We start from the raw sequence: 16,930 nt of genomic DNA, 5'->3' as shown, positions 1-16,930 counted from the left end.
AAGACTCTCAGAGAAAGAAAACCACTCAAACTCGCGTCACGCCCCCCCCCATGCCCACCTCCACCCATTAGTGATGGGGTGTGCACTAGGCAAACACTGTCCCATTGAGCTACAACCTAGCCATCGGCCTTGAGCCCAGGTTGACCTCAAACTTTTGATCCTCCTGTCTCAGCCCCACCCCCATGCTAGAACTACAGGTACATGCTATTATGCTAGAAGCCAATATTTTTTACTTATTTTTATTCTTATGAGCGTTTCCCCTACATGTGTCTATGCAACACATTCATGCCTGGTATCTGAGGTCAGAAGGCACTGGAGCCCCTGGAACCAGAGTTACAAAGATTGTAAGCTGTGATGTGGGTGCCGGGAACAGAACCTGGGTCCTGTTTAAGAGCAGCAAGCACTATTAACTATTAGTCTCTCCAGACCCCTGAACTTTCGGCTCTCCTGTATCTACTTCCTGAATGCTGGAACCACAGACACCAGCCCATGGGCCCAGTCCCGTCTTACTCTCACTCGTTTTTGCCGACATTTTTATTCCGTGTACCTATGCTACAGCACCAGTGGAGACCAGACAACTCGTGGGAGTCAGCTCTCTCCTTCTACCATGTGGCTTCTGGGGATTGAACTCAGGCGAGCAGGCTTGGCAGCCAAGTAGCCTTTAGCTACTGAACCACCTCACCGGTCCCCCCGGGTTTATCCCTGTTGGGTTGTGACCAGAGCTGTCCAGAGCAAAGAGCTCAGATCAGCTGTCGAAGCAACTTTCTTCTCACAGAGAGACCCTAACTTAGCATTCTTCCCCTTTCTCCATTGTAGTACTGGTATGTTAGTAACTGGAGTGTCTGAGGTAGCCAAGTGAGGGCTACTACTGCTGTATCCACACCATCTTACCAATTACCAGCAATCACCAACAGTAAGGATAAATATCGAGGGGCAATCTGGGCATCCTGTGCTGACACAGGGTAGCTGGTTGCTCCCCTGCTGCAGCCTATCCCTCCGGGAGCCTCAGGCAGTATTAGCACAGACCGAGATAGGAAGGAGACCATGGGTGGGAACGGAGGGAAGCCAAAAGTACAGTGGATGAGTTTCCTCTAGGAAGTTCAGAACCAAGAGGCTGAGTGTCCAGATCCACAAGCTCGCCTCTTTCCCCAGCCTAGCGGAAAAATGTCCCACTCTCCCGGGACCTTGTAGTTCCTCATTCAATAATAGTTCAGAAGTCTCAGCTGAACAACAAGCAATTTAAATTTCAGGATGTTTTTCTGAAAATACATTTCCTCCAGCTGGTACCCAACTGTATTTATCTGTTCTCTTCCTCACTTGGAGACCCTATCCTTGCAATTCTCAGAAAACAAACATATAAAAAATAAAAATTAAAAAAAAATGTAAAAGTCAGACCAATGTACCAAAACTATAAGGAGTTCCATTATGTTTTTTCTTGTTTTCCTTTTTTTTTTTTTTTTTAAGACAGAGTTTCTGTGTAACAGCAGTCTTGAATTTGCTTTGTAGACCAGGCTGGCCTTGAACTCTCTGCCTCCCTCCCAATGCTGGGATGAAAGGCATGTGCCATCACTGCCCGGCTCCCTTACATCTTCAAGGCATAAATACCAAAGTAAGAAACAAACACAATACACTCGCCAAATATCGGTACCAATTATTATTTATTGCTAGGATTTAAACTTCTTTTTAAGTGTCGGAGAAGCAGGAAAAGACACCCATGGAGGCAGGGAGAAGTCTGATCACTTACAAAGTGCCACAAGGTTGGTAATGGAGGGTGCTAATAACTGGGGTACTCTTGACGGACAGGCAGAAACACTGAATGCTCGGTGCGATGCAAAGAACAGCACACTATAGAAACACTCAAAGGGGACTGAGCTCTTGACAACAAATGAACCAAACTTTCAGCCAACAAGTGAACGTGCTTTAACATATCGGCCTTGGGTGAACTCAAGCTTCACTTAAGCGGACTAGAACCAAGTCAAACCATCTTGTTCTCTCCAGCTTCCCCGAAGCCTGGAGCTGCAGGGCTGTAGCAGGTCCAATGCACGGTCCCTTTAAGAGGTGGGCCTCAAATGGTAAACTACTGCTAGGGAACTAAATGTAAAAGTCACCTGAGAAAAAAGGGGTTGCAGAGGGGGCTGCACACATGGATACAAATGTATCCACATGTGCCAGGCTAGAGGGCTCAGTGCATTTAAACCACAGTGGGGCTAGCCTGAAGCTTCCTGGACATCCCACCCAGAAAGTATCACACACAGAGACCTGCTCATTATGTCTAGCAACTGAGAAAAACAGCAACCAAGGACAGGCCCTACTCAGCCTCCCCAGGTCCCTGAGAAACAGGCATCACAGGCAGCAGGCCCCCCCAGAGCTGGTCCCCATCCCAGCAGACAGACGGGGAGCTCTCTAGTCCTTAGGGAGACAGCCGAGAAATGACTCATCATGGAGTCCAGGGCTTCCAGCCCTTCATGCAGACAGAGATAGGACACTGTGGGAAAGGCCTGGCTGACCCTTCTGTTGGGTACAACAGACTGGGGGTGGTTTCTGCGATGTCCTCTCGTGTGATCCAGCCAGCGTTGGAATGTTGCTCGACTTCTACAGAAACACACACTGGAAATATATATCAGAACCCGATGTTCAGAAAGTACTGACACCCGCCCGTGTGTGCTGGGGCAATCGCTGCGGCACAGGCGGCACACGATGAAGGCCAGTCCACCCTCCTGGCAATCAGAAGGTTCCTCCTCCGCAGCCTATTTGGAATGTTAGGATCTTTGGGTCTCTGGCCTTTGGGGCCTCCCCAGAGACCTCTTCACAAGGATTGCAGAGTGCATTCCTCGCCTCGGCTGGCCAGAGCATTTCTCCACAGGGGTGACGGCAGCAGGAACTACAGCTCAGATATAGTTGGTAGGGGGCTGTCGGGCATTGAGTCGCTGCATGTGGCAACCGTGACAGAGCAAATGTCCATCAAGAGGGAAGCAGCAGCAACCCTCCTCGTCACTCAGCTGCATGCGGCAGTCCTAAGGAAGAAGACAACTAGTTCACCACAGCCCAGGCTTCCCCCCCACACTGAGGCCATCTTGGGAGTCTGTCCTGCTCAATGTCAGACTAGCCAATGACTGGGAGATGGTGGCCAGGCAGGGAGGGTGGAAGTGAAAACCCAAGAAGCCCTCCATCTGGACACCAGGGGTCGCTGCTGTTGCAGAGATAATGGCACAAGCTCCACCTCCAGCAGTTCACTCTTGGGGAAGCCACATTCAAAACCACATCAACAACCAGGACCAGAAGAGTAGCTACCAGAGGACAAGAGAGACTGGACACAGGTCACAACAGTGTCCCGCATCATTTCCACAGATGCCCAGTTCCCCTCCCAAACCCCAACTTCCCTCCATCAGCCCTGAACACTGATACTGACCTCACAGTGGTAGCACTCAAAGTGATAATCACGGTCCATCGATACCACCCTCACAATGTCCTCACAGCCCTGAAACACGGAGAGCCCCACGGGGGTGAGTGCAGCATAGTGTCCCCGAAGTCACCGTCCCATCCACAGAAACCCTCCCGCTCCAACAGGTAGATCCTACAAAGGCCTCTCTGCAGTTAGATACAATCCCATGTAGCTTTGAGATGTTTTAGCAACCCCCTACCAGAATGCTACCCCTAACCACAGCACGGCTCCAGGACAGTAGCCTCCAAGCCTGCGGCTCTCCCTCCATATAGGGGCGGGGTTTTCCCTACTCCCCCCCCCCCCCCCCCCCCCCCCGTGTGTAGAGAAGCAGGGGAAGGGGGGAAAGGTGGGGAAAGGCGTGGCTGAGCACAAGTCGGTCTAAGAAAGAGGCCTTTGGCTTTTCTCCTAGGCATACCCCCTCCACACATAGCTTAAATAGTCTCTGACCCCATTTTTACCAGCTGAAGGATAATTTCAGTCCCTGTATCTGGTGACCTTGAGAGCCTTGTTCTCTGGACAGGGACAGAAGATATGGAGCACAGGCCCAGCAAGACTATCTGACATTCCTGGGTCCGGAAGTTTAGGTCAGGGTGGTGACCCCAAGAGCAGAGTCACACGGGAATCTTCCAGAATGTACATTCCTCAGAAGTACCACTTCCCAAGGGAGGCTAGGCCGCATGTCCCCATCTCTTCCCAAGAGGCAGCAGTACTGGCTGCCCTGTGGAACTCAGACACACTGACCTCTGAGGGGAGGATGGGCTGTCCACAGGCCGCACATTTTGGGGCATAATTTCTGAAAGAGAGAAACACAGATCAGCTGAGGCTGAGGGACCCCTGGGCCCAGGACCACATCTTACCTCCCCCCGAGGGCAGACTCACTTGTGGTAGTCAGTGACGCAGTACACCTGGTTGGAGAAGTCCACGGTGAAGGGGACACCATCCAGGCACTTGTTACAGACGATGCAGCGGAAGCAGCCTGGGTGATAGGATTTCCCCATGGCCTGTAGGATCTGGCTCGCAGGGTGGGAGGAGGATCAGTCTCCGTTCTGTCTTGGGCTTCAGCTACCCATTATGTTCCAACCCCCTCCTGTCCTCCTAGAAGAATGCTACATAATTTGAGGGGACCAAGGAGTCTTAAAATAAAGGCAGAAAAAAAAATCCTAACAAAGGTCTCAGAAACTTCCAGGCCCGTGGATTTTTGTTATTTCTTGGAGACAGGGTCAAATGTATCTTAGACTGGCCTTAAAAACTATGTAAGAGGATGACCTTGAACTCCAGACCCTCTTGCCTTACTTCCAGAAAACTGAAATAACAGGCATGCGTGTACCACCACGTCTGGGATGTACAGTGCTAAGGGAAGAGGAACCCAAGGCAGTTCATGTAAGGCATTCGCTCAACCAACAGAACTGCCGCCTCTGGCCACACCTAACCTTTTTATTACAACTTGAGGTAGGTGCCAGAATTTTTATTTTTTTCCCCCAATCCTTCCCAGGTATCTACTGGATGGCCATAGGTAGGAATCACAAATCTAGCTGGGCAATGGCGGCACACTCCCTTAATCCCTGCCTGTGGGAGACAGAGGCAGTGGGATCTCTGAGTTCAAGGCCAGCCTGGTCTACAGAGTGAGTTCTAAGACAGGCTCCAAAGCTACACAGAGAAACCCTGTCTCGAAAAACAAAACAAAAAAATCAAACAAACAAAAATCACCAATCTAAATTGAGTCCTTTTTTGTGTGTGGCGGGAAGGATTTCAAGACAGGGTTTCTCTGCATAACAGCCTTGGCTGTCTTGGAACTCACTCTGTAGATCAAGTTGGCCTCAAACTCACAGAGCTCCAACTGCCTCCAGCCAGTAGCAGAAAAGGGAGCAATGCTCACCTAGCTCAGGCTGGAGGGCAGGATGTGTCTGTACAGTTGGTGTTGGGGGTGGGGGGACGACAGATCACAGGCCCAGCAGGGTGAGACTAGGGTTACAGATTTGCTCTCATGGACACAGGGGTAGCAACGTGGGACAGGACTGGGGACGAACGGTGAGAACATGGATCACTAGAGAGAGATAGGGTCCCTCAGCCGCCTTCTCTCATGCTTACGAAGCCACCAGTTCTCCCCTCATGGCCAGGTCTCGGCTGAGGTGCATTTCTTACCTTCTCTAAAATCAAGTGGCCGCAGACACAGCACTTCTCAGCTGCCTCCTGAAACCCTGAAAACTGGAGAAGGGAGAAGGGGTGTCACCAAGACAAAAAAACGATGGACCCCAACCCAGTGGGTGGGCCGCCACCCGAGACTGTCCCAGAGTCAGGCAGAGCGACGCTCCTGGCTCACCAGATAATCTTCCTCACAGTAGACAGAGCCGTTGACGCTGTAGAAAGCCTTGCAGCGCAAAGTCCGTCCTAGGAGCAGCAGAGAAGGGGCTGGAGCCTAGGTTTGGGGCTCTCAGGCAGGGCTTTTCCGCCTCTGGTCCCTGCTCCCCAGTGCTGCACAGGACAGCTTTCCCTTCTAACTGTCTAGTCTTCCTTCCCAGACAAAAACACCATGTGTATATAGAGACTGAGGCAGGAGGATCAAGAGTTTAAGGTCAGCTTGGCCTATATAGTAAAGCCTGCCTCAAAGAGGAAAAAAATGAAGAAAAAATCCCATATAATACAATTCTAATTGGCTTTGGTCTCATTGTAGCCAACCTTTCCCTTTTTATGTTTTTAAAGATTTTTATTTATTATGTATACAGTGTTCTGTCTGCATATACTCGCCAGAAGAGGACACCAGATCTCATTACAGATGGTTGTGAGCTACCATGTAGTTGCTGGGAATTGAACTCAGGACCTCAGGAAGAACAGTCAGCGCTCTTAACCTCTGAACCATCTCTCCAGTCCCCCCCAACAATGTTTCTATTCCCTGCTCCTCTAGCTCCTGCTTTCCCACACCTCCTCAGGGCCCAGTGCACAGGGAGCCACTTGAGAGCCAAGCCAAGGTCAGGCAGGCTGGTGCGCTAGGACCAGGTTGATTTATTTGCCTGAGCACCCTTCCCAGACCTTGCCCTCTGGGACCTCTAACCTAGGTTCCTTTGTTCCAGTCAGTATCTGGCTCTCACATCTGTCTAGCTCCTTCCTGCCACATGCTGTCCCTATGGCGGTCAGGACAGCTGGGAGTTACTGCTTTGTAGGGGAGCTTAGAGGAATGCAGGCGTCTCCAGGGTCAGAGGCAGGTGGATCATTATTTCCCTTCGGACCAACATCCACAGAGCTACCCTGTACGAACTAAGTGGTCACAGATAAGCAAGGTGTGTGGAGGTGGGGGAGGGTTCCGTCGGCTAGAAACGCTCACTTAAATGACTTGGGAGACGAAAGGAGAGGACATACCCGGAAGAGGCCCATGAAAAGGACAGCCAGAACAGCCCAGAGAGATGCAGGCAGAAGCTGGGGGGGAGGAAGAGAAAAGCTGAGCGCTGGAGTCAGACAGGCAGAGATAGGAGATTACAGGGTTAGCCAAAGAATCAGAATGGGTAAGCAGTGGAGAAGGGATAATGAGAGGTGAGGGAGGGTGTGGTGGGGGGGGAGCACCCCCACAGAGGGCCTCCTGAGCTAACAGCAGCAGCAGACATTCCTGGAGTGTGATGTCATCAGCTTGGCATGGCCTGGTGGCCTCCACTCTAGTGAGGTGGCTGAACTCTGACCAGCCAAGAGAAAACCCTCCTCCCCACCCCCCCACACCAGCTACCCATTTCCCCCAGCCCACACCCGCCCTTCCCACATTCCAGTCTTTCACTGTCGCCCCAGGCAACTCTGCTGCCCAAGACCAAACCTCACCGAGAAGAGGTGGGGCGGGAGCCCAAGGCTGGGCCAGCAGGGAGGCACAAGAAAAAGGAAGGTTCACAAGAGAGAAGGCTGGAAGACAAGAGAACTCCCAAAAAGCAGACCCCACTCAGGGAGGGAAGTCAGGTAGCACTCAGACAGGCATGCAGGAGCTAGGGCAGCTGCGGGCCCTGACAGGTGTTTCATTCCATGAAAGGGTGGGGGGGTAGGGTGGGGGTGGGGGCGAGGGGGCTGCAGCAGGTGCACTCACCACAGGAGCAGCAGACAAAGCACTGGGTGTGATAGAGGCTGTCCAGGGCCTGGCAGGCGTTGCTCTGCCCGTAGATGCCTTTGTTGCACTTGATGCAGGTGCCTGCAAGGGAAGAGCTGGTCAGTGTCTCGCCCCCCCCATTCCTCAGCACGGATCTAGGCACCCCAAGCTTGCTCAAATGTGCTTGACTGACGTGACAAAGGACACAGCTCCCTTAACGTTTGAGAAGAGAGGGTGACCAGAAACGGGAAAGCAAGCTCGACTTGTAGAATGGTTGCCTACAGAGTGTAAAGCCCAGGTTCCACCCCTGGCACCAAGGAAATGTCTGTGGTAGTGTACAGTGCAACCCAGCAGTCAGGAGGCAGAGGCGAGAGGGACCTGGAGCTCGAGGTTACTTAGGCTACACAACAGCTGAAACCTATGAGACCTGTCGCAAAAAACAAACAAAAACAAAAAGCAGAAGAAGAAGAAGAAGAAGAAGAAGAAGAAGAAGAAGAAGAAGAAGAAGAAGAAGAAGAAGAAAGGAAAAAATAGGGTGCAGCCCTTGACTCGGCAGATCTATCTTCTTAATTCGTGGAAATTCTCTAAACACCTATTTTGCGCTTAGCACAGAACCCAATCCTAAAAAAAAAAAATTGTTCAAGATGCTTTGTTTCTTTTGGGACAAGTGAGCAAGCGAGAAGCGGTGGGCGATGGAGATGCAAGCACACGGGTTCAGCGGCACCTGGAAAAACTTCATAGCCAAAACAATCCAGGCCCACGAGGTAAAAACTTCAGTTTTTACCAACCATAAAACTCGATCTGGCCCAGCAAAGGGCCTTTTGTGCCGGTGGGCCACGTAAACAATCCTCTAGGGAAATCAATAAAAACACAGTTGGGGCTTCAGGGGCCAGGAATGTATAGGATGGGGCGGGGGAGTGTGGCAGACCGTATCATGGCCTTCCTGACACGTGAAACGGGGCTTAGCTGCGCTTCCCCGGGACTCTCCACTAACATGCATACACCTGGCTCTGGAACCAGCCTTTCCTGGGTGTGTTCTTCCTTCCCTCCACTCCCCAATTCCAGGCCCATGACTGAGGGCTAAGACCTGTCTTTGGGGAGCAGATCCCAACGGGCCTGCCCCACCTTTCCCCCTCGGCACACTGCCACACTCCCTGCCTGTCGGGGCCCATCCCAGTCTTTGCCCAGGGGCTTTGGGAGCTGGTGCGGCAGCTGCAGCAACTGATGGGCCCGGGCCTGTCCTGTTCCCACCCTCTGGCAGCTGGGCAGAGTTGAAGCCAAGAGGGCCCCCTAACTAGAGACAACAGTAAAAGTAGAAGGCTACTACTAGGCCAGTCTGCTGTAAGGGCTCTGTCAGCGGCAACCTGGCCTCATCTCTGAGTTCAAAAGGTGTTCTCCTTTCTCATGACCAGAGGAATTTGCCCAAGACTGCCATGCCGGGGGTCCCGTCAGAGCCGCGGACACTGTAGAAAGAGGAAGCTGCTCGGGCACGTTTGCCTCCCCTTCGCTCACAAAACATCCACACCTAGCGTCTTTCTGCCATTTTACTGCACTTTCTGAGGCTTTCTTTGGGCTCTGACGGTTTAGCCAATGAGACTTCTTTTCCAGCTCTCTCGTGGGTCTCCAAAGGAAATTGTTAAATGGACATCGCCACTGTTTACCTTGAGCAAAGTGATTTAGATCATCTGCTCTGCCCCTCTTTCCCGAGTAAGTCAAAAAGTGTGTGTGCGCGCGCGCGCGCCAGAGCGCGCTGAATTCTCAGGCCCTTCCAGCCTACCTCGGTACTACCTTTGAACTTCTTCACAATTATCCTTCTCTCTGTTCATATTTCTACCCATGGGGAGAGGGGTGTGGAACAGAGGAGGAACACGGACGGTGGGGAACAGAGGGTCCCTGGAACACCTGAGAGCCCCAGAGTCAGGAGTGAGTTTCCTCGATTCAAATCAGAACTACATTATATAATTCAGTAAGGTCTGTGGGGTTTGATAACATCCCACCGCCTAGCTTTAACAACCGATCACTACTTCTTGAAAGGAATACTGGAGAGAGGCTGTGGCCAGGTTTCCTCAACAGGAGCAGGAAAGTAGAACCACTTCTTCCGGTATGATGGTCAAGATTATTAGGGGGTACTCAGTCAATGAATGCCTGGTAGTCACGCAAAGCAGGTATCTATCCAGGGGTAGTGGTCTCCAAGTGGTCATTGGTTTCGCCCAGACTTTCGGAGGCTGGGGAAAACAGGCTGATAGGTACTCGCTGTAATACTTAGTTAAAATATTCCCAACACTTGCCTATTTTAAAAGGCCCCCGGTACACACCTCACCACCAGGACTAGAGCGGACGGGACAAGACTTAAGTGCCCGCTTTCCATTCTAGGGTGTTCAGTCCTCCCACCCAGATTCCATTTCCCCGACAGCAGCCACGACTACGCCGGAGCTAGCAAACATCCCCCAACGCGAGCCCAAGCTCCCCACCCCTCCGCCTGGCGGGCGCCGCCCACGGCACCTGGAGCGCCAGGGCAGGAGTCGGCACGCACGCGGCCGCCCGCCCCGCCCCCCGCGCATTCCCTGGATTCCTACGGGCGGAGCAAGGAGCGGGTGGGGGCGCGGCACGCCGGAGCTTGCAGGAGCCCAGCCGCGAAGGGGGCGCGGGAGGATGCTCTCCGGGCCCCGCAGCGCCTCCTCCTTACAAGGCCTCCTACTGCGATAAGCCTAGGTGCTCCGCTGCTTGAGAAAAAATGAGACTCCCGAGAAAATCAGGAATTGAATTTGTCAGGGATCAGTAGCCTGGTCCCATTAGAAACCTGGCAGGCAGGAACGAGCAAGTGCTTTAGGGTCGGCCCTCTCCCATCGCTCTGGCATCTTTTCTAGTCCGGGGTCTCCGCCTGAAACCCCCGGCCACTGGCAATTTGGACCGTCGGGGTGTTGGGAAACCGCATGCGTTATCGGGTCTCTCGGTTCCCTAGCCTCACCTCTCCTACTCACCAAAGTAATCTTCTCTTGCCTCTGGCTCCCGCATCCGGGCTCGGGAGGCCTCTGGAACGAAAGTACCAGGGGACTCCTCCAGACCCGACGGCTCAATCCCCGAGAGTTCCCCACGGGCACCGGCTTCTCGCCCACCGTGGGTAGCCACCGTCAACCGCAGCAATGCTGTTAGCTCGTCCTGGTAACGGGCCCCCGCGGCGCAGTCCCCGTAGCCCGTAACTGAGTGCCGTCCGGGTTGCGCCCCACGTCTCTCCAAGGGCCCCGCTGTTCCCACCACGGCTCCGGCTAGAGCTCCGGGGCTGCCCAGGGCTGGTGGGTACGAATGGCGGCTCTCCTGGCAGCCGAACCCCACGGGCCGATGAACGCACAGTCGGTCGAGGGCGGCATGGAGCTCCGGGTAGGCGGACGGAACCCCTCCAGAGGAGTAGCCCGCCGGGGCAGTAGTCAGGGGGAGGCCGAATAGGCACGGCCCCGCGGGCAGCGGGCTCCCGTGGCGCTGGTCGTAGCCCATGCTGATGCCGCTGGTCCGGTTGCTGCACGGCCGGCTACCTCCGGCTCCGCCGGGCCCCGCCCCGTCCAGCAGCAGGCTGCCCCGGGGACTCGACGGCTTGCTCGCGTCGCTGGCCGAGCTACTGGCGAAGCTGGAGCGAGGGCTGAGGGCCGGGGCCGTGGTCTCCAGCCGAAAATCAGGAGGCAACGACGGAGGTAGCGGCAAGGCTCGAGTGGGCGGCGGCCCCCCAGGAAAGGACCCTTCGAAGCGCTGCGCCTCAAAGGAGCCGCGTGCGTTCCGCTCGGCGTCCAGGGACCCTGGCTCCCTGGCCGGCTCCAAAGGCTCATCCCCAGGCCCCCCATTAGCTCCTCGGTGTCCTGATTTCCTAGGTCCCCCCAACCCACTCAGGCGCCCCTTGCCTGCTCCTGCGGTCCCATCAGACCCAGACCGGCTCGCTTCGCCCTTTCTGCGGCCGAACTTGGCGCTGCCGGAGTCCGAGAGTCTCAACTTTTCTAACAGGCGACTGGCTTTCTCCCCTAACCGCTCCATGCCCTCGGATCTGGGGCCTGCAGCCCCCTCCCCGCCCGGCACGCTGCAGCGTTAAGGCCCAAGGCCGGGCTTGGGTTCCCCAGGTCTCGGAATCCCGGGGTCCAAAAGACGCACGAGGGCTCAGCGGGCGGCCCAGGTGCCGGGCTCCCGCGATCCCGAAGCATGCCCCGGCGAGAGGGTCCGCTCGCGGCTGGCAGGGCCCACGGCAGGCAGCAGCCGTCCCCTAGTCCACGCGTCGGCTTGCGCCACCGCCCCGCCGGCCGGCCCGCCCCCCTTGCTCTCACTCGCCCGAACCCAACTTCTCCAAACTTTTGTCTGCCTAGCCGGATCTACTTTCCGGGAAGGGCGGAGCGCGGTGTGCACCCGGGGTTGGAGTGTCCGCGCAAGGATTTCTGCATCACAGGAAGGACACTGCCTCCGAGGTGGAGGGCCGGCGGCAGGACGTGAAAAGTCAAGGGGCAGACTGAGCAGCTGCGACCATAAGATTCGAGAGTTAGAACAGGAAAGGGTTCAGGGGATGAGTGAAAGGGAACTCTTTGTTTACAGTTGGAATGTGCGGAGGGGCACTGTGGAATGTATCCATCAATGATGGGAAGAAGGGGCATGTTCTGCACAGACATCGCGACGTGAGGACTGAGGGGGAGATGGAGAGAGGTGGCACAGGATAGGGAGCTAACCATAACAGGAAGATGAGAGGTGGCTATAAAGGAGGCTCAGAGACCTGCATGTAAAGATAACTCTGAGAGGATATGAATCACAGGCACGAATGTGGGAGCTGCAGGGACCGACGGATTCTTACAACAGGAAAAGGACAAGTTGGTCCTGAGAGCCTGAATGACACAGATAAACTACAATAAAAAGAACTTTCTGGACCCACGGTTCTTTGATGGTGCGGTGGGAGGATACAAGATTTATGTGCTCATGTGAAAAGGTGCAAGGAAAATGATTGGGGCTGATCCCTGCCTCAAGAGGGACGGAGAAAGATTTAGTGTGTGCTAACAACACGGAGGAAAAGGTTTAGGACTAATGCACCCTTAAGAGAGACAAGAGAGAGACACAGAGAGAGACAGACAGAGACAGAGAGACAGAGACACAGAGAGAGATGAACTGGGAGAAACACCCCCTGGTGTTGGGAAGTGAAACTTTTAGTAAATATTTTAGGTGGCTAGAGATCAAAAGTATGGTTTTCAGCCAAGCAAACACTAACTCTGATCCTCCCCCATGGTTTGGCCACAAGAGGTTGGTGGGAAAATGTATTAACTTAGGGGGAATAGAAGATATAAGTGATCAGGGTGAAAAGGGAAAGAGGTGATAATGACCAGTAAGAATAGAGACAGAGGGCTGGAGAGATGGCTCAGCGGTTAAGAGCACTGGCTGCTCTCCCAGAGGACTGGGTTCACTTCCTAGCACCCACGTGGTAGCTCACAGCTGTCTGTCACTCCACTTCCAGGGAAAACAACAGTCTCTCTCACACACATTCATGCAGGCAAAAACACCAATGTACATAAAATAAAAATAAATATTTGCCAAGCATGATGGCATACACCTTTAATCCCAGCACTTGGGAGCACTTAGGAGGCAGAGGCAGGTGGATCTCTGTGAGTTTGAGGCCAGCCTGGTCTACAAAGAGAGTTCCAGGATAGCCAGGGCTGTTACACAGAGAAACCCTGTCTTGGAAAAAAATAAAGAAGATGCACTTGATTAAAACTAAACACCAGGCGGTTGATTTTTATCCAAAAAAGCGTATTGGATAGTAAAAGATAGGAAATGGTAAAAATATTTTTTTTGCTTTTTTTTTCTTATAAGAAAAACAGTTGAGGTAGTTTTGTTTGTTTTGTTTTGTTTTGTTTTCCTTTTGAGACAGGGTTTCTCTGTGTACCTCTGGCTGCCCTGGAAGTCATTCTCAAACTCAGAGATCTACCTGCCTCTGCCTCGTAAGTGCTAGAATTAAAGGTATACACTACACCCAGCTTCCTTTTGTGTTTGGTACTATGAAGATGACACACACGCAAATCGATCATATTATTTTCATCTAAATATTTTGGGCACCTTATATAATTTCAGTGACCATAGGAATATATTCACAACACTTAGAAGCCTGAGACAGGAGAATGGCTAGGTTGAGATTAGTCTAGGTTATGTAGTGATTTTTAGGACAGCCTAGGGTACATATCTCTCTCTCTCTCTCTCCTCTCTCTCTCTCTCTCTCTCTCTCTCTCTCTCTCTCTCTCTCTCTCTCTCTCTCTCTCTCCCACACACAAAAATAAGGCCAGGAGGGAGGCAGAGGCAAGAGGATCTCTGTGCGTTCAAGGTCAGCCAGGTTTACAGTCAGTTCTAGACCAGCCAGGGCTACAGGTGTCTCAAAACCACATCAAATGACATAGAAAGCAGGAAGGTGGTTTCTTTGTAAAAGCTGCATTTTCTCCCACAACTCATTTATTTCCCAGATAATAAGCCTGTCCCTGGTCAAGCCTACAGCTTTTCTCTCTTCTTGAAATTTCCTCCCAGGCTGGAAACATCAGGAATGAGGTAACATATCAGGCTGCAACCTGTTATGAGCAACCTCTTAAAACCAAGATAAGGGCCAGGTGGTGGTGGCGCTTACCTTTAACCCCACCACTCGGAAGGCAGAGGTAGGTGGATTTCTGTGAGTTCAAGATCAGTCTGGTCGGGGGCTGGAGAGATGGCTCAGAGGTTAAGAGCATTGCCTGCTCTTCCAAAGGTCCTGAGTTCAATTCCCGGCAACCACATGGTGGCTCACAACCATCTGTAATGGGTTCTGCTGCCTTCTTCTGGCCTGCAGACATACACACAGACAGAATATTGTATACACAATAAATAAATGAATATTAGAAAAAAAAAAAAAAGATCAGTCTGGTCTCCAAGAGCTAGTTCCAGAACAGGCTCCAAAGCTATAGAGAAACCCTGTCTCAAAAAAAAAAAAAAAGGTCCTACCCACCCCCACCTACAGACGGAATGAGGATTTGGGTTCCTCCAGGCCTCTCTGAGCTGTATGTACACCTCTAATGTTTAGCAGTTTTGACTTTTGAGAATGCAGTTGAAAGTAATTTATTTGTTATTTAATTGGTTTTGTTTTTTTAACTATTTTTATTTTATGTGCATTGGTGGTTTTTCGGCATGTCTGTGTGAAGGATCCACTGCAACTGGAGTTACAGACAGCTGTGAGCTGCCATGTGGATGCTGGGAATTGAACCTGGGTCCTTGGGAAGAGCAGCCAGAGCTCATAACCACTGAGCCATCACTAAGCCATCTCTCCAGCTCTTATTTTTTTGAGACAGAGTCTCTATGCTATCCTGAAATGATAGCTAGACCAGGCTGCATCAACCCACAGAGGTTCTCCTGTCTCTGCCTCCCAAATGCTGATTAAAGTCACCCCTGGTGAAAGAGGAAATTCATTTATTTATATAAATATTTATCTATTTTATGTATATGAGGAGTGTTCTATCTGCATGTATACCTTTATGCCAGGAAAGGCATCAGATCTCACTATAGACGGTTGTGAGCCACCACGTGGTTGCTGGGAACTCAGGACCTCTGGAAGAATAACCAGTGCTCTTAATCCCTGAGCCATCTCTTTAGCCCCAAAAGAGCGAGTCTTAGGAAGAGTTCTGAAGCTCCTAAAAAGACCCACTCAAAGGCAACAGTGGGGACAGCCGAGACAAACAGCTGTGCACGGGGATAGCAGGAGGCAGAAACTAGTAAAGGATAGTGAGGTGCTCTGGTAGGGTGTGGCCCAGTAGAACTCATGACCTCCATGACCCGAACTGCTGCTGGAGTGCCACAAGCCCTCTGCTACTTTTCATTATCACTTTGTTTGGTGTGTGTGTGTGTGTGTGTGTGTGTGTGTGCGCGCGCGCGCACATGCTTGCTTTGGTGCTCAGGTGAAGGACATTAACAGCTCTCTTGCTATCATGAAGGTCTTCCGGTTGTCTGGCTTGGCAGCGGAGTCAGTAAGTCATCCAGATGGCCCTTTGTTTCTGATACAGGATTTGGTTGTTGCAAGCTGTCTTCAAACACTAAATCCTCCTGCCTCTGCCACCTGAGTGCTAGGATTACAAGCATATGCCACCAGGTCTGACTTCTGTAAGCCTTCTCCAGCTCCAAAACTACATATACAGATGGCTTCTTAACACAAACTAAAAACTCAGATAACTAGCCAGGTGGAGCCTGAGTCAAGAGGATCATAAGTTCAAGACCTGCCCAAGCCATGTAATGAGACCTCATCTCAAAATAAAAAGTAAAGAGAGAAGCCGGGTGGTGGTGGCACACACCTTTAATCCCAGCACTCAGGAGGCAGAAGCAGGTGAATCCCTGTGAGTTTGAGGCCAGTCTGGTCTATAAGAGCTAGTTCCAGGACGGCTAGGACTGTTACACAGGGAAACCCTGTCTCGCAAAACTAAAAAAAAAAAAAAAAAAAAAAAGTAAAGAGAGTGCTGAGGGTGAGGGTATAACTCAGTGGTGCAATTAGCGCTTACTTTGTACTTGGTCCGAAAGTCAACCTCCAGTACCACAAAAACAAGCCAATAACAATCACCCCACATTCGTGCTAATGCCTCTCCTTGGCAGCCTCAAAAGCACCCAATATTTTTGTTAACCTGGGGCCTCTCCTGGCCGCCTGCAATCACTCTCACAGCTCCTACTGAGCAAGAGCCATAAACTGCTTGGCTGCCTAACTTAGAAACCTAAGCTTGACCCTATTTCTTCTCACTCCGCACCGCACCCCTCCCTCTAACTATTATTTTACTTAATGTGTATATCTGCACACCTTGTGCATGCCTGGTGCCCAAGGAGGCCAGAAGACATCGGATCCTTTGAAACTGGAGGGACAGGCGGTTGTGAGTTACGATGTGGATGCTGGAAAATGAACCAACCTGGGTTGTCTGGAAGAGCAGCCATCTCTTCCTTCTCAACCCCAAACCTGACCCAATCCTGTAAGTCACGTCGTATGGACTCTGCTTCCTAAACATCTCAGTTGTGGCTGCCTTTACAGCCAGGCTACCATCAAGGCTCGCTTCCTCCAGCCATGCGCTACCCTGAGGCCACATGATTCGTCTCACTTCCTGACTTTAAAACTTTCCAGCCAGGGCTGGGGAGATAGCTTGTTTGGGGAAGTATTTGCATAGCATGCAGGAGGCCCTGGGTTTGACTAGCAACACCATGTAAAACCAGCCAGGTGACCTGAGAAGAGAAGCAGGAGGCTCTGTGAGTTCTCACTGCCCCTCAGTTCGTCTGTGTCTGTAGATGGCATAAGCTCTCCAGACTCTTGGCTCAGCATGGTGCCCTCCTCAAACCATCTGCAGTAGAAGGAACTGTTGCCTGCGCTCACTCCTGCCTCTGGACTTTTGTACTGATCTTCTGTTTAGCTTGTTCTCCTGGCCTTTGCCCCTGTC

The 16,930-nt window shown here is 52.1% G+C and overlaps 1 protein-coding gene across 1 annotated transcript; it reads right to left on the bottom strand.

Annotated features, from left to right (window-relative positions):
• Window positions 1-1,639: 1,639 nt before the first annotated feature.
• On the bottom strand, window positions 1,640-11,841 carry Ajuba (ajuba LIM protein). The gene is made up of 8 exons (XM_038310376.1): window positions 10,481-11,841; window positions 7,500-7,601; window positions 5,763-5,830; window positions 5,585-5,647; window positions 4,322-4,452; window positions 4,184-4,235; window positions 3,410-3,478; window positions 1,640-3,014 (listed from the first exon to the last, which is right to left on the bottom strand). The coding sequence occupies exons 1-8, from the start codon at window positions 11,517-11,519 to the stop codon at window positions 2,889-2,891; spliced, it is 1,650 nt and encodes a 549-aa protein (XP_038166304.1). The 5' UTR covers window positions 11,520-11,841; the 3' UTR covers window positions 1,640-2,888.
• Between the last annotated feature and the right edge of the window lie 5,089 nt (window positions 11,842-16,930).

This window comes from Arvicola amphibius, chromosome 13, assembly GCF_903992535.2.
Source record: "Arvicola amphibius chromosome 13, mArvAmp1.2, whole genome shotgun sequence".
In the NCBI taxonomy this organism is placed as follows: Eukaryota; Metazoa; Chordata; class Mammalia; order Rodentia; family Cricetidae; genus Arvicola; species Arvicola amphibius.
Note: the sequence above shows the minus strand (reverse complement) of the source record. Positions and strands in the feature narration are given on the sequence as shown.